General features: G+C 42.6%; 1 protein-coding gene across 8 annotated transcripts in view; it reads left to right on the forward strand.

The window, feature by feature from the left end:
* Window positions 1-25,350, forward strand: part of LOC138680452 (scaffold attachment factor B2-like) — a 702,355-nt gene that overhangs the window by 223,875 nt on the left and 453,130 nt on the right. For all 8 annotated transcript variants that reach the window (XR_011321619.1, XR_011321628.1, XM_069767880.1 and 5 more), the window contains exons 8-9: window positions 954-1,103; window positions 11,102-11,211. Coding sequence is in view for 6 of the 8 variants with exons in the window: in XM_069767880.1 (XP_069623981.1) it covers window positions 954-1,103; window positions 11,102-11,211 (260 nt within the window). In the remaining 2 variants the exon portion in view is untranslated. The remainder of the gene's footprint in view (window positions 1-953; window positions 1,104-11,101; window positions 11,212-25,350) is intronic.

Consider the following 25,350-nt stretch of genomic DNA (forward strand, 5'->3'; position numbering starts at 1 on the left):
CTTTCAGGCTACATCGGGGGCTTATCTTCAGCATTACAGAATGATGTAGATAAACCCCTGATGCCGGTGGCCACAGCTCAACTTCGATTTTTGGGGTGACAGGTTCCCTTTAAAGGGAATTTGTCAACAGGTTTTTGCTATGTAATAACATCAGCCTGAGGTAGAGCTCAGGACCCTGATTCCAGCGATATATCACATAACTTACTATGTGCAGCAGTTTTGATGAAATTTATTTCTCTGCTATAGATGTAGCAGTGCTTAAAAGCTAACCCCATCCACACTACTGATTTCTGTATACCGTACGTTGTATATTGATATGAAGCCCTCAAATCATTGGTGGGAGAGTGGTTGCAACAGGAAGTATGTGGGCTGCTAGTCTGGCAGTCCTAAACAGTAGCACACAGCCTAATAAGTGAGACATCACTGAAGTCGGTCCCTACCTCATTCTGATTACATGGCAAAACCTGCTGATAGGTTTTCTTTAAATGTTTTTTTTTTTTTTTTTTTAATATACTGTACTTCAACCTTATTTTGCTTCTTTCTCTCCCAAATGCTATACTGCAGTGCGGTTTCCATACCCAATTTATGGCCCATTTAAGCGCCCTTTAATTGCACCTTGGCAGAATCCCTGCTTAAAAAATTATTAGAGAAGGGTTACCTTGATTCCAGTGTTGAGAAAGGAGATTGAACTGGATTGTGAATCTAGATGGCGGTGTGTTGCTTGGGATACAATGACTCAAAATAAAGTAACGAAGTACATTACAAAAATTGATAACTTTGCAATACATGTATAATAATTAACCGATAGAGATGAGTTACTCTTTAGAAAAACTTTGTAAATGTAAACTATCTGCATTGGAATCGTCCATAGATCTGTGTTATGATGTTTGCCTGATTATTACTGTAAGGACTTAAAATTTTAGTTTAATTTTTAACATTTTTCATTCTCTCAGGTTGTTGGTGCAAAGGTGGTAACCAATGCACGTAGTCCTGGTGCACGTTGTTATGGATTTGTAACAATGTCCTCTTCGGAAGATGCAACAAAATGCATAAACCATCTTCACCGAACCGAACTTCATGGAAGAATGATTTCGGTGGAAAAGGCAAGTAATTGTGTGCATGGAGGAGTAAACTGAATATCTGATCCTGTAGTACATCTAATATATAAAGCTGAATGTGTGTGTGTGTGTGTGTGTGTGTATATGTATGTCCGGGATTGGCATCTGCAACGTCGCAGCTACAGCCACAAAATTTTGCACAGTCACACGTCTGGACCCCGAGAGCGTCATAGGCTATGTTGTGAGGTGAAATTTTAACCCTGCGCGTTCCAATTCACCAAACAATTTTGCCCCTATCTACATAATGGGGAGAAAAGTGAAAGGAAAAGTGTTGGAGGCGAATTGACAGCTGCCAGATGTGAACAAAGGGGACTTAAAGAATGAGAGCGATGGCGCAAAAGAGTATATACCGTACAGTAGCTAAGGTGGGGCCCCGACATGAGATACCACACACGGAGATATGAACACACACAAAATGCGCCACACACTACCATGTGCTTGAACACATATTACCCTCAGCACACATTTCACCACACATACACCAACCTCACCACATAAGTCAAAACACAAAAGTTGCCGCTCAAAACTCGCCACGCGCAAAATTCGCCACATGCAAAAACTAGGCTCACGCAAAACTCGCCACACGTGCAAAACTCACCTCATGGAAAACTCGCCACACGCAAAACTTGCACACGTGGAAAAATTGCCACATGCACAAAAGTTGCAACACATACAAAAGTTGCCTCACACAAAACTTGCACATACTCAAAAGGCACCACACATAAAACTCGCCACGCGCAAAACTCACCATTCGCAAAACTTGCTGCACACAACTTGCTACACTAACCTGTCACATGCAACTTGACACACAAAAAGTTGCTACACGCATGTTGCCACACAAAACTCCTCTCACAAAAGTCGCTACATGCATGTCGCCACACGTAACTCAACACACACAACTTGACAAACGAAACTCGACCTAAAACACACACAAGTCTGGTATTATCCTTCAAAAATAAAAATCGGATTAATAAGCAGACAAACTACAAGAGCAACAAATGTACCATATAGGAAATACGGCAGCTGTCAGTCACATGACCTGTCTATTATGTGTATGTGTGAGCTAATATATACTGCCAGGGGGAGGGCTTCCTGTTGGCTGGGGATTTATCAGGCTGCCAATTTCTTACAAATACTGATGTAAAAATACTGAGCAAATAACGTGTGAATGAGGTCTAATACAGGAGATGACACAGGTATATACTATATACAGGAGGAGATGACATACAGGTATATACTATATACAGGAGGAGATGACACAGGTATATACTATATACAGGAGCAGATGACCTACAGGTATATACTATATACAGGAGGAGATGACACACAGATATATACTATATACAGGGGAGATGACACACAGGTATATACTATATACAGGGGAGATGACATACAGGTATATACTATATACAGGAGATGACATACAGGTGTATACTATATATAAGAGAGATGACAAACATGTATATACTGAGGTGAAAATGAGAGGTGTGAGGTGAAAATGAAAAGGTGTGAGTGCAAAATGAGAGGAGTGAGGGAAAATAGTGTAGTGATCGGAAAATGACAAATGTGAGGTCGAAATGACAAGTGTTAGGCGGGAATGAGAGGAGTGAGGGAGAAAATGAAAGATGTGATTGGGAAAATGAGAGGCATGATGGGAAAATAAGAGAAGTGAGGTGCTCTAACGAACCACAGATATTTACTACGCCCAGGCAACGCCGGGCTCTTCAGCTAGTCTAATATATAAAGCTGAATGTGTGTGTGTGTGTGTATGTCCGGGATTGACATCTGAACCGTCGCAGCTACAGCCACAAAATTTTGCACAGTCACACGTCTGGACCCCGAGAGCGTCATAGGCTATGTTGTGAGTTGAAATTTTAACCCCACGCTTTCCAATTCACCAAACAAATTTGCCCCTATCTACATAATGGGAAAAAGTGAAAGGAAAACTGTTGGAGGCAAATTGACAGCTGCCAGATGTGAACAAAGGGGACTTAAAGAATGAGAGCGATGGCGCCAAAGAGTATATACCGTACAGTTGCTAAGGTGGGGTCCCGACATGGGATACTCACCACACACGGGGATATGAACACACACACAAAATGCGCCACACACTACCACGTGCTTGAACACATATACCACCCTCAGCACACATTTCATCACACATACACCAACCTCGCCACATAAGTCGAAACACAAAAGTCGCCGCTCAAAGCTCGCCACGCGCAAAACTCGCCACATGCAAAACTAGGCTCACGCAAAACTCGCCACACGTGCAAAACTACCTCATGGGAAAAGTCGCCACACGCAAAACTTGCACCCGCGGAAAAATTGCCACATGCACAAAAGTTGCAACACATGCAAAAGTTGCCTCACACAAAACTTGCACATACTCAAAAGGCACCACACATAAAACTCGCCACGCGCAAAAATCGCCATGCGCAAAACTTGATGCGCACAACTTGCTACACTAGTCACATGCAACTCGACGCACAAAAAGTTGCTACACGCATGTCGCCACACAAAACTCAACACACACAACTTGACACACGAAACTCGCCCTAAATCACACATAAGTCTGATATTATCCTTCAAAAATAAAAATCTGATTTATAAGCAGAGAAACTACAAGAGCAACAAATGTACCATATAGGAAATACGCCAGCTGTCAGTCACATGACCTGTCTATTATGTGTATGTGTGCGCTAATATAAACTGCCAGGGGGAGGGCTTCCTGTTGGCTGGGGATTTATCAGGCTGCCAATTTAGCTTCCAAATACTGAGGTAAAAATACTGACCAAATAACGTGTGAACGCGGTCTAATACAGGAGGAGATGACATACAGATATATACTATGTACAGGAGCAGATGACCTACAGGTATATACTATATACAGGAGGAGATGACATACAGGTATATGCTATATAGGAGGATATGACATACAGGTATATACTATATACAGGAGATGACACAGGTATATACTATATACAGGGGAGATGACGCACAGCAGGTATATACTATATACAGGGGAGATGACCTACAGGTATATACTATATACAGGAGATGACATGCAGGTGTATACTATATATAAGGGAGATGACAAACATGTATATACTGAGGTGAAAATGAGAGGTGTGAGGTGAAAATGAAAAGGTGTGAGTGCAAAATGAGAGGAGTGAGGGAAAATAGTGGAGTGATAGGAAAATGACAGATGTGAGGTCGAAATGACAAATGTTAGGGGGGAAAATAAGGAGTGAGGGGGAAAATAAGAGGGGGGGGGAAATAAGATGAGTGGGGGGGGGGAAATAAGAGGAGTGGGGGGGAAATAAGAGGAGTGGGGGGGAAAATGAGAGACGTGATCAGAAATTAAGAGAAGTGAGGTGCTATAACTAACCACAGATATTTACTATGCCCAGGCAACGCCGGGCTCTTCAGCTAGTAAGAATATAAAACCAATTTATAAACCAAAGTAATAATGGGCATCGGTCTGCTGTGTTTAGCAAAGCCGTTTAGTAAGAAGTTGGCAAAGAGATTTCGAAAGGAGGCTCCAAACACTGGGCATTGGAGAGAGGACTGTGCAGTTCCCCAGGCCAAATTTTGTAAAGCTGTAGCAGGAAAACCAGCTGTTGTCATTGGTAGTACCCTTTTTTTTTTTTTTAATCTTTTTTCTGCCTAGATGTTTTCCGTTAGGGAAGGAAAAGACTATTCAAGTCTGTGTATGTAATGTTTGTGCTACAAAAAAACAAGATGAGCCTTAAGTTGAAGCTTGTCTTGGTTGCTTCAACCTGTCTGAATAATATAGCAGGGTAGGCGGATAATTTTCAACATTTTGTTCATTTTATCTCTGTTAAATGTATAAGGAGTTTTTCACTTTTGCTTCTCGCCTGTGTCATTGAGGATACAGCTAACCTATGGTATAGGCTGCTGTCACTACGAGGCAGACCCTTTTTAAGTGTATCTACGTAACAAAAAAAAAAAAGTTGGCTCCTCTTGCTAAACTACAGGTCCTTCTCAAAAAATTAGCATATAGTGTTAAATTTCATTATTTACCATAATGTAATGATTACAATTAAACTTTCATATATTATAGATTCATTATCCACCAACTGAAATTTGTCAGGTCTTTTATTGTTTTAATACTGATGATTTTGGCATACAACTCCTGATAACCCAAAAAACCTGTCTCAATAAATTAGCATATTTCACCCATCCAATCAAATAAAAGTGTTTTTTAATGACAAACAAAAAAACCAACAAATAATAATGTTCAGTTATGCACTCAATACTTGGTCGGGAATCCTTTGGCAGAAATGACTGCTTCAATGCGGCGTGGCATGGAGGCAATCAGCCTGTGACACTGCTGAGATGTTATGGAGGCCCAGGATGCTTCAATAGCGGCCTTAAGCTCATCCAGAGTGTTGGGTCTTGCGTCTCTCAACTTTCTCTTCACAATATCCCACAGATTCTCTATGGGGTTCAGGTCAGGAGAGTTGGCAGGCCAATTGAGCACAGTAATACCATGGTCAGTAAACCATTTACCAGTGGTTTTGGCACTGTGAGCAGGTGCCAGGTCGTGCTGAAAAATGAAATCTTCATCTCCATAAAGCATTTCAGCCGATGGAAGCATGAAGTGCTCCAAAATCTCCTGATAGCTAGCTGCATTGACCCTGCCCTTGATGAAACACAGTGGACCAACACCAGCAGCTGACATGGCACCCCACACCATCACTGACTGTGGGTATTTGACACTGGACTTCAGGCATTTTGGCATTTCCTTCTCCCCAGTCTTCCTCCAGACTCTGGCACCTTGATTTCCGAATGACATGCAAAATTTGCTTTCATCAGAAAAAAGTATTTGGGACCACTTAGCAACAGTCCAGTGCTGCTTCTCTGTAGCCCAGGTCAGGCGCCTCTGCCGCTGTTTATGGTTCAAAAGTGGCTTTACCTGGGGAATGCGGCACCTGTAGCCCATTTCCTGCACACGCCTGTGCACGGTGGCTCTGGATGTTTCCACACCAGACTCAGTCCACTGCTTCCTCAGGTTCCCCAAGGTCTGGAATCGGTCCTTCTCCACAATCTTCCTCAGGGTCCGGTCTCCTCTTCTCGTTGTACAGCGTTTTCTGCCACATTGTTTCCTTCCAACAGACTTACCATTGAGGTGCCTTGATACAGCACTCTGGGAACAGCCTATTTGTTGAGAAATTTCTTTCTGGGTCTTACCCTCTTGCTTGAGGGTGTCAATGATGGCCTTCTTGACATCTGTCAGGTCGCTAGTCTTACCCATGATGGGGGTTTTGAGTAATGAACCAGGCAGGGAGTTTATAAAAGCCTCAGGTATCTTTTGCATGTGTTTAGAGTTAATTAGTTGATTCAGAAGATTAGGGTAATAGGTCGTTTAGAGAACCTTTTCTTGATATGCTAATTTATTGAGACAGGTTTTTTGGGTTATCAGGAGTTGTATGCCAAAATCATCAGTATTAAAACAATAAAAGACCTGACAAATTTCAGTTGGTGGATAATGAATCTATAATATATGAAAGTTTAATTGTAATCATTACATTATGGTAAATAATGAAATGTAACACTATATGCTAATTTTTTGAGAAGGACCTGTATACCTCCACTGCAGGCTCCAACTTATATCTGTTTTAGTTTGCTGTAAATAGGAGGCAGAGGTGGGTCAATTTATGCCTTTTTCTTTTACCTTTCGATTAGGGTTCCAGACCGTTATACCTGGCCTTGTCGCACCCCACTTGAGTCCCCAAACCATGTTGGATTGCTCAATTGCTGGCCATACCATCTGCACTTTGAATAGGTCGCACCAGACCCAAGGTGACACATGCTGTGGGGGCAGTGTCACTTCTAATTGTAATGGCTGTGTCTCCTCTCTTTTAACTGTAATTATCTGTGTACTACAGTCACAATGCCCACTCTCCAACATTCTGACTGCAGCAGTAAATAGTCCCTGCTGTAATATTGAAGTATTAAGCAGTATATAAGAATACTAGCTGAAGAGCCCGGCGTTGCCTGGGCATAGTAAATATCTGTGGTTAGGTATAGCACCTCCCGTCTCTTATTTTCCCATCATGCCTCTCATTTTCTCCCTTACACCTCTCATTTTCTCCGTTACACCTCTCATTTTCCCCCTCACTCCTCTCATTCCCCCTAACACTTGTCATTTCGACCTCTCATCTGTCATTTTCCGATCACTCCACTATTTTTTCTCACTCCTCTCATTTTTCACTCACACCTTTTCATTTTCACCTCACACCCCTCATTTTCACCTCAGTATATACATGATTGTCATCTCCCTTATATATAGTATACACCTGTATGTCATCTCCTGTATATAGTATATACATGCTGTATGTCATCTCCTCCTGTATATTGTATATACCTGTATGTCATCTCTTCTGTATATACTATACACCTGTTTGTCATCTCCTCCTATATATAGTATATACCTGTATGTCATCTCCTGTATATAGTATATACATGCTGTATGTCATCTCCTCCTGTATATTGTATATACCTGTATGTCATCTCTTCTGTATATACTATACACCTGTATGTCATCTCCTCCTATATATAGTATATACCTGTATGTCATCTCCTGTATATAGTATATACCCGTATGTCATCTCCTCCTGTATATAGTATGTACCCGTATGTCATCTCCTCCTGTATATAGTATATACGTGTCATCTCCTCCTGTATGTAGTATATACGTGTCATCTCCTCCTGTATATAGTATATACCTGTGTGTCATCTCCTCCTGTATTAGACCACGTTCACACATTATTTGGTCAGTATTTTTACCTCAGTATTTGTAAGCTAAATTGGCAGCCTGATAAATCCACCGCCAACAGGAAGCCCTCCCCCCTGGCAGTATATATTAGCTCATTTTTATTTTTGAAGGATAATACCAGACTTGTATGTGTTTTAGGGCGAGTTTCATGTGTCAAGTTGTGTGTGTTGAGTTGCATGTGGCGACATGCGTGTAGCAACTTTTTGTGTGTCGAGTTGCATGTGACAGGTTAGTGTAGCAAGTTGTGTGCAGCAAGTTTTGCGCATGGCGAGTTCTGCGCGTGGTGAGTTTTATGTGTGGTGCGTTTTGAGTATGTGCAAGTTTTGTGTGAGGCAACTTTTGCATGTGGCAATTTTTCCGCGTGTGCAAGTTTTGCATGTGGCGAGTTTTCCATGAGGTGAGTTTTGCACGTGTGGCGAGTTTTGCATGAGCCTAGTTTTGCATGTGGCGAGTTTTCCATGAGGTGAGTTTTGCACGTGTGGCGAGTTTTGCGTGAGCCTACTTTTGCATGTGGCGAGTTTTGCGCATGGCAAGTTTTGAGCGGCGACTTTTGTGTTTCGACTTGTATGTGGCGAGGTTAGTGTATGTGTGGTGAAATGTGTGCTGAGGGTGATATGTGTTCAAGCACGTGGTAGTGTGTGGCGCATTTTGTGTGTGTGTTCATATCCCCGTGTGTGGTGAGTATCTCATGTCGGGGCCCCACCTTAGCAACTGTACGGTATATATTCTTTGGCGCCATCGCTCTCATTCTTTAAGTCCCCCTTGTTCACATCTGGCAGCTGTCAATTTGCCTCCTACACTTTTCCTTTCACTTTTCCCCATTATGTAGATAGGGGCAAAATTGTTTGGTGAATTGGAAAGCGCGGAGTTAAAATTTCACCTCACAACATGGCCTATGACGCTCCCAGGGTCCAGACGTGTCACTGTGCAAAATTTTGTTTCTGTAGCTGCGACGCCTCCAACACTTTTCCTTTCACTTTTTTCCCCATTATGTAGATAGGGGCAAAATTGTTTGGTGAATTGGAACGCGCGGGGTTAAAATTTCGCCTCACAATATAGCCTATGACGCTCTCAGGGTCCAGACGTGTGACTGTGCAAAATTTTGTTGCTGTAGCTGTGACGCTTCCAACACTTTTCCTTTCACATTTTTCCCCATTATGTAGATGGGGGCAAAATTGTTTGGTGAATTGGAAAGCGCGGCGTTAAAATTTCACCTCACAACATAGCCTATGACGCTCTCGGGGTCCAGACGTGTGACTGTGCAAAATTTTGTGGCTGTAGCTGCGACGGTGCAGATGCCAATCCCGGACATACATAGATACATACATATATACACACACACACACACACACACACACACACACACACACACACACACACACATACATTCAGCTTTATATAGTAGATACATACATGTATGTATGTATGTATGTATGTATGTATGTATATATATATATATATATATATATATATATATATATATATATATATATATATATATATCTCCAAGAACATAGAAAACTGCGGCACTCACCCCGTTGTTGCTGTGTGAACGTGTTCTTTATTGAAACATGGCTTTACGGAAGATCATACATCCAGCTAGGCAGCAGGTTTTACAGGAGGGTGCGGTGATGGAGCGTGGACGACGGCCGTTTCGCACTGTGTGCTTCAACGGGTCCCGTTCAACGCCTGGACCCGTTGAAGCACACTCAGTGCGAAACGGCCGTCGTCCACGCTCCATCACCGCACCCTCCTGTAAAACCTGCTGCCTAGCTGGATGTATGATCTTCCGTAAAGCCATGTTTCAATAAAGAACACGTTCACACAGCAACAACGGGGTGAGTGCCGCAGTTTTCTTAGTTCTTGGATATGTATTCAGCTTCACGCTTTTACTGCCAGAGCACCTGATGCCCACAAGCTGCTTGTTACGATTGCATGCAGTGAGTTCTAGTCCAAAGGAGTACACACTGCTCTAGTGCCGTCCCGCTCTCACCTTTCTTTGTGTATATATATATATATATATATATATATATATATATATATATATATATATATATATATATATATATATGTATATATATATATATGTATATATACATGTGTGTGTGTGTGTGTATATATATATATATATATATATATATATATATATATATATATATATATATATATATATATATATATATACATATTCATATATACATATATATATTTTGTTGTAAAAATGACAAATCGCTGTTTAACTTTTAACCTTTATAACTTACTAACTAAAAAAAAAAAAAAAAAAAAAGTTTCCAAAATTGTGCTGATTTAAAGTAGACATGTGGGAAATGTTAAGTATTATTGTGACATCTCTGATTTAAGGGCATAAAAATAAGTTTGAAAACTGCTAAATTTTTAAAATTTTCTCAGAAGTATCATTTCTCGTTGCAGAGAGTGACATAAGCATGTCGAGGTGAGGAGACTTAAAGCCGCAATGCTCCTCTGGGAAATATGCAATTTGTCTATTCAGAGAGGAAGAGAACTAGAACTCTAGTGCCACCTATTGGTCGACCCTTTACTGAGCCTTGTCACATGACTTAGGATAATAGTCAAACCACACAGTTTCTGCAAATTGAGATTCTGGTTTGGCTATTATCCTAAATCATGTGACAAGGCTCGGTAAAGGGTCGACATTGACTGTTAGGATTGCTACTTCCAATAGGTGGCACTAGAGTTCTAGTTGTCTTCCTCTCTGAAGAGACAATTTGTAAAATGTTCTCCATATTTGTTTTTTTCATAAATAAATGTCAGTTATATCTGAGAAATGTTGCCACTAACATGAAGTAGAAATATGTCACGAAAAAAGCAGTCTCAGAATCAGCGGGAACCGTTGAAGTATTCCAGAGTTATTACCTCATAAAGTGGCAGTGGTCAGAATTGTAAAAATTGGCTCGGTCATTAAGTACAAAATTGAGTCTGTCACTAAGGGGTTAAGATTGCTTTGTTGTGTTTTTTTTGTCTAATTGCTGAAATACATGATATTCCAAATGGTTGAAAATTAGTGCTATAAATATTTACATCGTCACACATTTGTATGTGTAAAATCTAATTATCTATTTTTAATATACTTATGCCAATTATACATTTATTTCTTTTAAAATAAGGATTCTGAATTTTTATATATGTTTTTTTAATCTAGGCAAAAAATGAACCAGCTGGTAAGAAACCTTCAGACAAAAAGGAAAATGAGCCAAGAAGAACAAAATCATCAAGTAGTGATCGTCGACATTCATCAGATAAGTCAGACAAGTAAGGATTTATGATTTGCTAAAGTTATGTTTTGTATTATTGCTTTGTGAAATCTTTCATTGCTTTGTTTGGTCTTAATGTTGTTGAGGCCTTCTTGTAGCATGGGTTTATTAGACTAATATCTGTACATTCAGCATGTTTTCTCGGTAGATATACCTCTAAAGGTGCTATTAACATGAAATTCTCACTAGCTATCAGTAACAATTATCCAATCCACAAAGGCAAAGAAATCAAACCATGGATGTCTATAAAGGAACTTGTGTAACAATGATAAATGACACAGGGAAAAAGTATTTAACACATGAACACAGGTTTAAAAAGCCATGGAAAGTCATGACACCAGCTGAAATCTCTGTAATTAGAAAGCAATCCTTATACTTGGTGAAAAATATCAGCTGGTTCAACTGGTGGCCTATGATAAGGTCTCATTACTAAAGTTCCACACAAACCTCTCACGATGGGAGAAACAAGGGACCTGTCTGAAGATTTTTCGCAACCTTATTGTTGCAAAACTGATGGCATTGGTTACAGAAGAATTTCTAAACTACTAAAGGTCCGAGTGAGCACTGTTGGGGTCATAATTTGGAAGTGTAAAGCACATTATTTTACCATAAACCTGCCATGACGTGGTGCTCTGCGAGATTTCAGACAGAGGAGTGAAAAGAATTATTAGAAGAGTTGTCCAAGAGCCAAGGACCACCTGTGGTAAGCTACAGAAAGATCTGGAATCAGCCGGTACAATTTATTGAAAGAAAACCATGATTCTCTCAACAACCATGGCCTGTATGCATGCTCACAACGCGAGACTTCATTTCTAAACAAAAAGCATGTTCAAGGTTCAAGCACCTAATTAAAGTTTGCTCAGCAACATTTAGACAAGCCTGGGAAACACAGGAAGAATATAACCTGATCAAATGAGACCAAAATTGAACTCTTTGGATGCCATAATACACACTTTTTTTTTTAATTTAAAAAAGGCACTGCATATCATCCAAGAAATACCATACAAACAGTGTTCCCACTGTTTGTCAGCATACGACACTGATGAACTTCATGTCATTGAAGGAAATATAGGAAGAGTACTGAGATATTCTTCAAAGAAATCTGTCATCTACCAGGATGATAAAGATGAAACAAGGGTGAACATTTCAGCAAGACAAGGATCTTAAACTCTCAAGCAAAGAAGCTCGCAATTGGCTGGCCCATTTTAGCAGCTTTAGTGTCTCTCTCTGAAACAAATCGCCTGACCTGAATCCAATAGAAAGAGTTCATAGGAGCCCAGAAATCCTTCAGCATTTGTAGAGTTTGTGTGGAAAAGTGGGCCAAAATCACACCTGAGCAATGAATGCCACTACTTTTTCCATACAGGGGGGTTCTTAAAGCTGTCATTGCCAACAAAGCTTTTCATACAAATTATTGAAGATTTTTCGTATATTCCTCATAGCCTCTTTTGGGGGGACACAGAAACCATGTGATAGGCTACTGCCACCTGGCAGTTGACAAATTCTTACATCATAAATGAAAAAGGACTCCTACCCAGCAGACTCTCTCGCTTTCTAGCATCAGGCCTTCTCAGTTTAGGCAAAAACTGTTGTAGAAGCAAACAAAAAAAGCATTAAAAGTAATTAAATTACACCAAGCCAGAAAAACAATTCTACATGCCCAGCCTTCAATCAAGGGTGGGTGCAGTGTCCTCCAGTAGAGGCAGAGAATGAGATTTTACGGTGAGTACCAAAAATCTTAATTTCTCGGGTCACCTCATAAGGGGGTGGGGTCACAAAGTGTGACTTCCCAAAGCTGCCCCTCGGGTGGAAAAGAAACTTAATTGTACTGTTAGCACAAATGTTTCCACTGTAGCTCTAGCAGCCACCTGACAAACTGCTGCCTGTAGAATCTTCCTGCCAAGACTTGCGTCTGCTGAAGCAAATGTGTGGACTCTGTAAAACTTAGAAAAGATATGCTGTGAGAACCAGGTAGCTGCCTTACAAAGTTGCAGAACTGATGCCTGGTGAACTGCCCAGGAAGCTCCTACCACTCGCGTAAATTGTGCCTTGACCCTGAAAGGAGGAGAACTGTCTTTTTGACTTTTATTTTTTGGGCTGTTCTGATCAAACAAGCAATAGTCACCTTTAAAAGTAGTGAGCCCCCTAACTCCTTACCACCCAGACGACCTCAAATTTGTGCAAAGCTCTCAAATGAGGGCACAGGGCAGAGAGATGGTAAAATTATCTCCTTGATTAGATGAAAGAGACCACCTTGGGGAGCAAGGATGGAACTGTACTCCAAACTACCTTGACCTGGTGTAGAATTAGGTAAGGAGCGTGGGAGTAGAGGGCCACCAGCTTCGATACCCTTCTGTTGGTAGTGATGGCTACTAGAAATGCTACCTTTTCATAGGAGGGACGTGACAATCTCCCTAATGAGCTGAAAAGGTGGAGACTTAAGTTACTTCAAAACGAGATTGAGATCCCAAGCATCAAGGGGATGCCTGTAGTGCAGCATTGTGCGCTCCTTCCCTGAAAAACGTCTTGGTGTGGCTTAGACTCCACATCCTTCTGAAATAAAATGGCAAGAGCAGAGACCTGACCTTTTGAGAGAACTAAGCGCCAATCCAGCCTCTTACCCTGACTGCAGAAAGAAGACTTACGGGCAAGGAAAATAATGTGGAGGCAATGTCGTTAGACTCAACGCTGCCAAAAGTAGGCCTCCCAATTGTGGTGATAGATATGCAAGAAGAGGGCTTTTGTGCTTTCTTCATGGTCTGTCACTGGTTCTGATAAATCTGTTGCCCTTAAAATCATGGCCTCAACAGCCATGCTGTCAAATTTTGTGACCATAAATTCTGGTGGAAGAAAAGTCATTGAGACAGAAGATCTGGGTGGTCTGGAAAGACCCATGAAATATCTGCTAGATAGATCATGTGTGCATACTAGGTCCTATGAGGCCAGTGCAGCGTGACGAGAATGACTGGAATTCTCTCTGTTTTCATCATCTTGAGAAGTCAGGTCAGTAGGGCTAGAGGAGGAAAGACATGGGGCAGAGTGAACTCGGACCACAGGATTGCCAATGCATCTACTGCGACTGCCACAAAATCGAGACCTGTAGAAGCACCACATAGCGCAAAATGGCCGTCGCCTTTGCGCTCTCTAGTCCCCCACCTGCCTGAGATGTTTTAAACATTTTTTGGACCAATAAAGTTTGGATTTTATTCAAATGAGTGCCACCTCTTTTCATTTCATTTGGATCATGCACTTTGCTCTGGTGTGCACCTGAAGGATAAAAGGTTTTATGCCTGCGGTATTTTTGATCAGCTGATGGTATTGGCTCTATGAATCACCAGTACCAGTGGTGCTCGGCTTTCTCTATTTCTGTGATTACCCTATGCTACGCTTAGCATGTCACTCTCCAAAAAGAATAAACTTTACCCTTTGCATCCCAGTCAGAAGCCTCTCGCCTAGCCAAACCAGACCTTACACTCTTAAGATATCCGTTTTTCACCAGTTTTACCCTTTCTCTTGATCTATCTCCAATTTTCAGTTGTCTCTGAGCCAATAGATGGAGGCTTGCTGCTGTGATCTCTCCTATACTCGGTATCCAGAGGGATTATTGCCTTTCTCTGTAGCACAAAAAAGAAGCAACAGCAAAAGTATGCAAAACTTACAGCATCATTGAAGTGTACCTATGAATTCAGCCCTGGGGTGTTCTAAAGTTAATAGAAACTGCAGTAGGATCTCGCTCGTGTGTGCCTCTTCTCACTGTGCTAAGTGCTCATCCTCACTACTCCTCCCACTTGTCTCTGTACAGTTTAATAGGTTCTGTAACCTGATACTTAAACTGGCAGTCTGTCTTGTTTTCACAAAGACACATTTGCACTTTTTTCTCCTGAGATTTTATATTTTCATGAGATGAAGGGGAAAGTAATTTATAGGTGGAGAAAGACATACGTTTTTTGGTTAAGATATGATACAAAGCTTATTATATTTAATTGTACTATGGAATTATGCAGAGTTTTGACATAACCATTAGTTTAACCCCTTAATGACCGCTGATATGCCTTTTAACGGCGGCAGTTAAGGGTACTTAACCCTCCGTCAGGGGCAACTGATCTGACAGGCGCAGCTCACTTACGGTAGTTTCATTTCTCTATTTTCAGTGGTTTGTCTGGGAAACACCCTCCTCCCAGTACCTTCATAACTTTAAAGACTGTGTGAAGCCTGAGAAGCCTCTGGTGCTGCAGAGCTGCAGGAGATCAGATATCAGTGTTTTGGCTTCTCAGGCTCATTGCCCCTGAATGCGTCACACCTTTGACGATTAGAATTTGCTGTTTTTACTCATCCCAATTGTTTTTTAGCTTGTTTTATGAATAGCTAGTGCTAAATTTGTGGATTTGTCATCGAAGGTTTTGTTAGAAATAAGAGTGTGCTTCTCAGGCACATTGCGCCCTAACACATATTCTCTCTCGCTTCTGCCTTTCTTATGAAATGGCGAGGAGAATATTTGACTTTTCCAATGCCCTTCATGTTGAGCAAGTGCAAAATATACTGCTTGATGATGACAGACCCCTTACAGCTAGAAGATTTAGGGGAAGAAAGTGACATTGATTCAGAAGATGATGTGGAAGAATGTCCAGATGTGTCTGATACAGATCAAGATAGAGTGAGGAGGATGCTCAAGACATAGAAACATATTACTTTCCTGGTTATTAAACTTTTTTTTTTTAAACCTGATTATGTGTATTCTCATTTATTACATTCCTATTAAGGTAACTGATCACTTTTAGAGCATTGAAATTTTTAAAAAGGGAAAATATAGCCAATTTTCTAGCCTGTGCCGGACAGGAGCAATGCCCCTAAACTCGTTATGAAACATATTGCCCCTGACGGAGGGTTAAACTGCATCGCCGTTAATGGCAGTGTGAAAAAGTGTATAGCGCCCCCCAAAGTCGGAATTTCTCTGGGGTTTCGGTTGCCGGGGGTAGTAGAGACCCCAGAGAACATGATTCGGGTCGGTTTTCACCGACCCCTGTTTTGTGATCGCCGGTAAATAACACTTTACCGGCGACCGCAAAAAGAAAAAAAAAAAGTGGTGTCATTCTGTCCTCTGATGTGATCGCACATCCGAGGATCGAGAAATAGGGGGATTCGGGGACCCTGTCACACTTACCGGTGTCCCTGGGTCCTCCTGCTTCCCCTCCTGGCTGCCGGCTTCTTCTTCCGGAAAGAAAATGGCGGGCGCATGTGCAGTGCGCCCGCCGTGATGTGCTGGCCGGCAGAGGAAGATTCTTCCTCTTGTTTTATTTTGTTCACTGTGAGATCCTAGCACAGTGATCAAAATAGAAAAAATAGTAAATCACCCCTCGTTCCCCCCCCCCCCCCTTTATCACCCCCTTAGTTAGGAAAAAATGATAAAATAAAAAAAGTATGTATTTCTATTTTCCAGTTAGGATTGGGGCTAAAGTTAGGGTTAGGGTTGGGGCTAGGGTAGGATTGGGGCTAAAGTTAGGGTTTGGTGCTAATGCTAGGGTTAGGGGTTGGGGCTTGTAACGGGGTCTACCAAGCTGGGGTACCTCTTTCAGTATCACCCCGTGTTTCCGGAGGTCCACTCTGCTTTTCCTAGATTCTGAATGAAGGACGCTGGCAGGAATTTCTTGATTACATGAAAGCATATAAAAGCTGACTGCTTCTCCGCGTATTTCCAGTCTAAAGAACACCCTTTATTTACAGCACACAGAATATATAAAACAGATACACAGGGCAGGCCAATAGAAACAACAGGCCAGACATACATTACAATAGCCGCAGGGGGCCGGAGCCTGCTGGTATTTACTGTGGGAATTACAAATGTGGGGGAGGTCAGAAAGAGAATATCTTGTCCAGGGGCGCAGCCTGTGGACTGATGCATTTCACATGGAACATAATATACATAATATATATAGCATAACATATTCTTGGTGCTGGGGTTCTGTAACAGGCCTAAAGTTAGGGTTGGGGCTAAAGTTAGGGTTGGGGCTAAAGTTAGGGTTGGGGCTGGGGTTAAGGTTGGCATTACGGTTAGGTTTGAGTTTAGGGTTGAGATTATGATTAGGGGTGTGTTGGGCTTAGGGATTTGGTTAGGGTTGGGGTTAGGTGTGGTTTGGCGTTAGGGTTGGGATTAGGGTTATGGTTATTAGGGTTAGGGGTGTTTTGGGGTTAGGGTTTTGATTAGGATAATGGATCAGGTTGGGATTAGGGTTAGGGGTATGTTGGGGTTAGGGTTGAAGTTAGAATTGGGGGGTTTCCACTGTTTAGGTACATCAGGGGCCTCCAAACACGACAGCCAATTTTGCGTTAAAGTCAATTGGTGCTCCCTCCCTTCTGAGCTCTCCCATGCACCCAAACAAACCCCACATGTGAGGTATCAGCGTACTCGGGACTGATTTGACAACTTTTGTGGTCCAGTTTCTCCTTTTACCCTTGCAAAAATAAAGCAATAAATTGGGGGGGGGGGGGGATGATTTTTTATTTTCACGGCTCTGCGTCAAACTTCTGTGAAGCACTTGGGCGTTCAAAATGCTCACCTTATATCTAGATAAGTTCCTTGGGGGTCTAGTTTCCAAAATAGGGTCACTTGTGGGGGTTTCTACTGTTTAGGTACATCGGGGGCTCTGAAAATGCAACGTGACACCCGCAGACGATTCCATCAAAGTGTGCATTTTAAAACTTCACCACTTCCCTTCCAAGCCCCGATGTGTGCCCAAACAGTGGTCCACTCCACATATGGGGTATCAGCGTACTCAGGACAAATTGGACAACAACTTTTGGGGTTCAATTTCTCCTGTTGCCCTTGAGAAAACAACAAATTGCGAGCTAAAAAAAATCATTTTTGTGTTAAAAAAAAAAAAAAAAAAAAAAAAGGATTTTTTTTATTTTCACGGCTCGGTTATAAATTTCTGAGAAGCACTTGGGGATTCAAAGTGCTCACCACACATCTAGATAAGTTCCATAGTGGGTTTAGTTTCCAAAACGGAGTCACTTGTGGGGGGATTCCACTGTTTAGGCACATCAGAGGCTCCCCAAACGCGACATGGCGTCTTATCTCAATTCCAGCCAATTCTGCATTGAAAAAGTCAAACTGCGCTTCTCTTCCAAGCCCTGCCATGCGCCCAAACAGTGGTTTACCCCCACATATTGGGTATCAGCGTATTCAGGAGAAATTGCACAACAAATTTTGTGGTTCATTTTCGCTTTATACACTTGTGAAAATAAAAAAAATTGTTTCTGAAGTAAAATGTTTGCAAAAAGTTAAATGTTCATTTTTTCCTTCAACATTGTTTCAGTTGCTGTGAAGCACATCAAGGTTTAATAAACTTCTTGAATGTGGTTTTGAGCACCCTGAGGGGTGTAGTTTTTAGGATGTTGTCAAGTTTGGGTATTTTCGATCATGTGACAGTGGTCAGAATTGTAAACATTGGCTCGGTCATTAAAGGTACCTTCACACATAACGATATCGTTAAGGATATCGTTGCAACGTCACACTTTTTGTGACGTAGCAACGATCCCGCTAACGATCTCGTTATTGTGTGACGGCGACCAACGATCAGGCCCCTGCTGGGAGATCGGTGTGTGACGCCGATCCAGCGATGTGTACACTTGTAACCAGGGTGAATATCGGGTTACTAAGTGCAGGGCCGCGCTTAGTAACCCGATATTTACCCTGGTTACCATTGTAAATGTAAAAAAAAAAACAAAAAAAAAAAACAGTACATACTCACATTCTGATGTCTGTGACGTCCCCCGGCGTCCACAGGGTTAAAACTGCTTTCGGCAGGAGCGCTGCTAATGCAAGTGCTCCGGCCGAGAGCTTCGCTGCACTGACTGTCAGTGCCGGCAGTAAAGCAGAGCACAGCGGTGACGTCACCGCTGTGCTCTGCTTTACGACCGGCGCTCACACAGTCAGTGCAGGGAAGCTGTCGGCCGGAGCGCGTGCATTAGCAGCGCTCCTGCCGAAAGCAGTTTTAACCCTGTGGACGCCGGCGTGACAGACATCGGAATGTAAGTATGTACTGTTTTTTTGTTTTTGTTTTTTACTTTTACAATGGTAACCAGGCTAAATATCGGGTTACTAAGCGTGGCCCTGCGCTTAGTAACCCGATGTTTACCCTGGTTACCCTGGTGCTTCAGGGGGACTTCGGCATCGTTGAAGACAGTTTCAACGATGCCGAAGTCTTTCCCCTGATCGTTGGTCGCTGGAGAGAGCTCTCTGTGTGACAGCTCCCCAGCGACCACACAACGACTTACTAACGATCACGGCCAGGTCGTATCGCTGGTCGTGATCGTTGGTAAATCGTTTAGTGTAACAGTACCTTAATTACCAAATTGGCTCCGTCACTAAGGGTCAGTGTTGTCATAAAACTGCAAATTTAGCATCTTAAGTTATATCTGATAGTTGGGGTATGTTTACACTGCATTTTTCATGTGCCCACATCGCAGAAATACTGTTGAAAATGTCCGCAGCATTTCCGCAACTCCCTGCCGCTGGTAAAACGCATGCAGAATTCGCATGTGTTTTCCCACAAAACACAAGCGTGTTGCAAGTGTTTTTAGCTTGCAGAATGCTTGCGTTTTCCTAGCGACTTGAAGCATCTCTTGGAAAAGTGATTGACAGGTTGGTCACACTTGTCAAACATAGTGCTTGACAAGTGTGACCAACTTTTTACTATTGATGCTGCCTATGCAGCATCAATGGTAAAAAGATATAATGTTAAAAATAATGCAAAAAAATAAAAAAATCGCGATATTCTCACCTTCCAGCGGCCCCCGCAGCCTTATCAGTCCTCGCGATGCTCCCAGCAACTCCTGTTCCCAGTAATTTCTCGCAACAATGACCCCAGATGACGTAGCATCACACGAGACCGGACATCATCACAAGTCATTGTCGCAAGGCATTACTGGGAACAGGAGCATCGCGAGGAGCGGGAACGCTGCCGGTGACGCCGGAAAGTGAGAATATCACGATTTTTTTTTTTTTTTTTTTTTAAATACAGGTATATGGTTCTTAGGGCCTGGAGGAGAGTCTCCTCTCCTCCACCCTGGGTACCAACCGCACGTGATCCGCTTACTTTCCGCATGGTGGGCATAGCCCCATATGGGAAGTAAGTGGATCAATACATTCCTATGCGTGTGAATCGCTGCGATTCCGCAGAAAGAATGAACATGCTGCGTATTTTTCCGCTGCCGGGAAAAACACTAGATCTTTTTACTATTGATGCTGCATAGGCAGCATCAATAGTAAAAAGTTGGTCACACTTGTCAAACACGGTTTGAGAAGTGTGACCAACCTGTCAATCAGTTTTCCAAGCGATGCTATAGATCGCTTAGAAAACACTAGCATTCTGCAAGCTAATTAAGCTTGTAAAACGCTAGTGTTTAGCGGGAAAACGCATGCCAATTCCGCATGCGTTTTTCCCGCGGCAGAGAGTTCCGGAATTGGCCACGGAAATTTCCGCGGCAATTCTGGACGTGTGCACATAGCCTAAAGGGAAGTGATATTGTGTCATTGTATCCAATCAAGCCTGTGGCAGAGAGCAAGAAGTGTAGTCCCTTGTAAGAGGATTCAAGTCTCTCCATGTCTCAGAGAGCCTTGGTGTGGAAGACATCTAATATTCTCCAACTGAGATTTTGATCTGGAGGCTGCATTTGGGGATGCAGAGTCCAATAACAGGTTTAACTCCTTAATGATTGAGCCAATTTTGACCTTAACATCTTAACCCCTGATCTTTTTTCGGTTTTGCGTTTTTGTTTTTCGCTCCCTTTCCCAGAGCCATAACTTTTTTTATTTTTCTGTTAATATGGCCATGTGAGAGCTTGTTTTTTGCTGGACGAATTGTACTTTTGAATGACACCATTGGTTTTACCATATCATGTACTGGAAAGCGGGAATGAAAATTTCAAATGCGGTGAAATTGCAAAAAAAAAAAGTGCAATTGGACAATTGTTTTTTGGATTCTTTTTTTTTTTTTTTTTTTATCATGTTCACTAAATGCTAAACCTGACCTGCCATTATGATTCTCCAGGTCGTTGAGTTCACAGACACCGAACACGTCTAGGTTCTTCTTTTATTTAAGTGGTGAATAAAAGTTCCAAAGTTTGTTAAAAAAAAAAAAAAATCTGTATTCCTAGACCTGTAGCGACTCCATTTTTCGCGATCTGGGGCCACGTGGGGGCTTATTTTTTTCAGCGCCGATCTGACGTTTTTATTGATATGATTTTGGTGTGTATATGACCTTTTGATCGCCTGTTATTGCATTTTATTGCAATATGGCAGCGACCAAAAAAAGTAATTCTGGCGTTTCGATTTTGTTTTTTCGCTACGCCATTTACCGATTGGTTGAATTCTTTATATTGATCTCGCGATTCTGAACGAGGTGGTACCAAATGTGTATGTGTTGTTTTATTTGTTTTTTTTGTTTGTTTCGTTTTGTTTTTTTTAATTTTGAAATGCGATTTTAATTATTTTTTTTCTTCTTTTAATATTTTTAAACATTTTTTTACTTTTTACTTTTTACTTCAATAGTCTGCATGGGAGGCTAGAAGCTGCGGTCATGTGATCGCTTGTGCTACATAGAGCAGGGCTGCAGCTCTGCTCTATTTAGCAGATATGCTCACTTGCTATGAGCGCCGTCGGCTGGGCGGCGCTCACATCTATCGGCTATGACAACAGATGTCTCCTGCTGACCTCTAGTTGTAATGCCAACCCATCAGCGACCCGCAGCATGTTAAACGGGCGTTGATGGGAAGAGGTAATGACATGCTTCCTGCGCGTGCATGTTAAACTAGTTATGTCAAATAAAATGTCAATGACTAACACTTCCCACGTGTCTTTACATCAGCACAATTTTGTAAACTAATTTTCTCTAGTAACCCCCCACGACAGCACACCGGAGGATGTTACCTCTTTCCTAATAGGGGCAGTTAATGCCAAAGAGGTTAAATAACCCCTCCCACATCCTTCCACTCAGGTCATCCACGGTGTGCTGTGATGGCAATAGTCAGAGGGTAAAGAGATTCAGGCCGGGCAGCAGGGGAGCAGACTTACCTTTCCTTCCCAAGCGCTACTCCCATCTTCATACTGGACTCGGGACCCCCTTCCAGTCCGCGACTTTGGTTAAGGTCTGTGGGGATTCTTCGGCTGGAGGCCTCTTTGAGCTCTCCAGTCCCCCCTCCTCCCGCGTTGTGGAGCAGTGTGTCATGCTAGGAGCGCACATGCGAAGACTTCCGGGGTCTGAAGCCGGCGGGAGGATGTGACGTCACACACCGGTCTGCTTCAGCATACAGGGAGGATTGCTGCATTCCACGCTGGAACGCATAGGCAAACTACAGCGCAAGATGGTGTTGGTGGGCTCTCCCCAACCCCCCCTCTAATCAGAGGACAGGTGCTGGAGTCCAGTCGCCCATATAAGAGCCCCGGGCAATGAAGACATCTAAGGTAGGACCACTGTGTGGTAAACAGCATGGAGATGTCAGGTTCCTCTCGCTCTGCGTCTGTAGATCCCAGCACCCTCCCAGTCCCAGTGAGTACTCTTGCACGGGGTTTCCATTCCCTGTGTGCAGGTTTAGAGCCTTATTATTCCTTCTCCCCTTTCTTGTAGGGGGACTAGGAACCTGCACCAGGAATCAAGTCCAAGACTACACAGGGATGTTCAGTCTGTACAAAAAAGCTGGACTGTTTGCATAAGAAGACATTATGCAAAGAGTGCACAGAGCAAGTCCTCGGGGAGCTCTCCCAGAGTCCCTCCAGAAGCTAAAAGAAGGAAACTTTAATTTAGAGGAGATGAAAGACAGGTTCCCTGTGGTTAACGAGATGGCATCATGCTGGTCAGAGATTACAAAGGTCCGACGTCCAGATTGCTTGAGTAGCCAATGCTACCGGAACATCTACAGATGACGACCCAGATCTTATCGTCTCTAGGCTATATAGTGAACTTCAAAAAATCAGATATGGTTTCTGCAACATTAGACATTCTTATGAGTCCTACTGGACTCACACAGCCAAACATCTTTCTTGCCCAAACAAAAACAGATCTTGTTAAAATCAAAGATAAAGATACTGCAGAGCAAGAAAGTGGTGTCAAGATGGGCCATGTCTGTTCTTGGATCTATGGCATACTGCATCCAGATGGTAGCATGGGCACAAGCACACACCAGAACACTTCAGATGCACATTGTGGCAAACTGGGACCGATCCCCAGAAACCTTGGACAAGAAGATCCGGATGCCACATAGTGTAAAGACCTCATTGACATGGTGGCTAAAAACAAGGAACTTGAGCAGAGGGGTTCCCGGGACACGAGACCAAGTGATTTCTATAAAAGTAGATGCCAGTGGGAAAGGATGGAGAGCCATTGTATCCCAACATGCATTCCAGGGATGCTTGTCGAGACGAGATAAGGCTTCGATCCTCAAACTTCTGAGAACTGAAGGCGGTGCAGGAGGTCCTCAGGGCCACAGTAACCCTAGTCCCGGGTACCCATGTTAAAATATACGAAGACAACATGACAACAGTTGCTCACCTTCATCATCAAGGAAGTACAAGGCACAAGGACCTGAAGGCAAGATCAGCAAGAATGTTCTCGTGATCCGAAGAACATCTCTGTTCGCTCTGCACATAAAGGGTGCGGTAAACATACAGGCCGATTTTATAAGCAGAACAGAATTCTATCCAGGGGAATGGAGTCTAGATTCCGAGGTCTTTCAGATACTGACCTGAAGGTGGGGCCATCTAGAGGTAGATCTATTCTCTAGTGGACAGAACGCAAAAGTGGATCAATATTTACTAAATCCAGCTGATCCCTGCTTAGGTGTAGATGTGTTATCCCACCTATGGACATTCAAAAGACCTATGCCTTCCCTCCATTACCAATCCTACCAAGGGTTCTACAAAAGATAAGCGGGAAAGATCAATGTAATCTTGGTTGCACCATTCTGGCCCAAAAGAAGCTGGTTCAGGACCCTTGCCAGCCTCGGAATAGAAGGACCGGAAGAGCTACCCCCGGTCCGAAGCCTCCTCCACCAGGGGCCAATCTTTCATCCGGATCCAGCGAGGTTACATCTGAAGGCCAGAGGATTGTCAGAAATGGTCATTAGGACACTACAGAAAAGGCAATAACAAACAAACTCTATTTACCAGAAGATAGGGAAGACCTTTTTTCTCATGGAGTGCACCCTAATGACCTAACCCACACCAACTGATCTTATTTCAGAACCTGGATTTTTTGCAAGAAGGGCTAGAGAAGGGTCTCAGACCTAGCACTCTCAGTCCACGTGGTGGCCCTAAGCTCATATTTTTACCAGACGTTAGCCGACTACCGATGGATTATGTTTGACAGCAGCATGTTGCATACGTCCAAGAGCTACAAACTAAGTTCTGTCCTGAGATTTCAATGTGGTCTTGAAAGGGCTCACACTATCGCCTTTCGAGCCCTTGTCAAGTTGTCATCCATAGACGTAGATGGACTCTCCTGTTTGTTTGTGTGTGGGTGTGTGTAGCCCATTCACCATCTCCATTTATCCCCCACTCCCTGAAGATGGCTGGACCATCATTGTAAATACATCATTGTAAATACACACCTGTACTTTGCATCTCTCCCACCTCATTGTAGATTGTAAGCTCTCACGAGCAGGGTCGTCTTATTTTGCTTTAATTATTGTATTGTTAATGTTGTTACTTATGACTTTTGTGTTTGAAACTGTTAAACTGTAAAGCGCTGCGGAATATGTTGGCGCTATATAAATAAAGATTATTATTATTATTATTATTATTATTATTATTCCTGGAAAGCAGCCTTCCTGGCAGCAATAACTACAGCCAGGAGAGCGAATTATAAGCTCTCTTATTCTGCAATTGGATATGTCATTTCTTCCCCAAGTAGCCTGAGTTTCACAAGTCTCAGGACATAATTCTTCTCTCCTTCTATCAGGGGCCATGAAATAAGGAAGAACAGTTCCACACTTTGGACGTTTGGAGAATGGTACTCCCATTACCATCAAGTGACGAAAAAAAACTAGGAAGGACCAAAACCTGTATGTTCACCTTTGAGGCCAGAATAAGGGGAAGAAGACTTCCAGATCCACGATGGCCAACTGGATCAAGAGAGCAATCTCG

Source organism: Ranitomeya imitator, chromosome 1, assembly GCF_032444005.1.
Source record: "Ranitomeya imitator isolate aRanImi1 chromosome 1, aRanImi1.pri, whole genome shotgun sequence".
NCBI classification, from domain to species: Eukaryota; Metazoa; Chordata; class Amphibia; order Anura; family Dendrobatidae; genus Ranitomeya; species Ranitomeya imitator.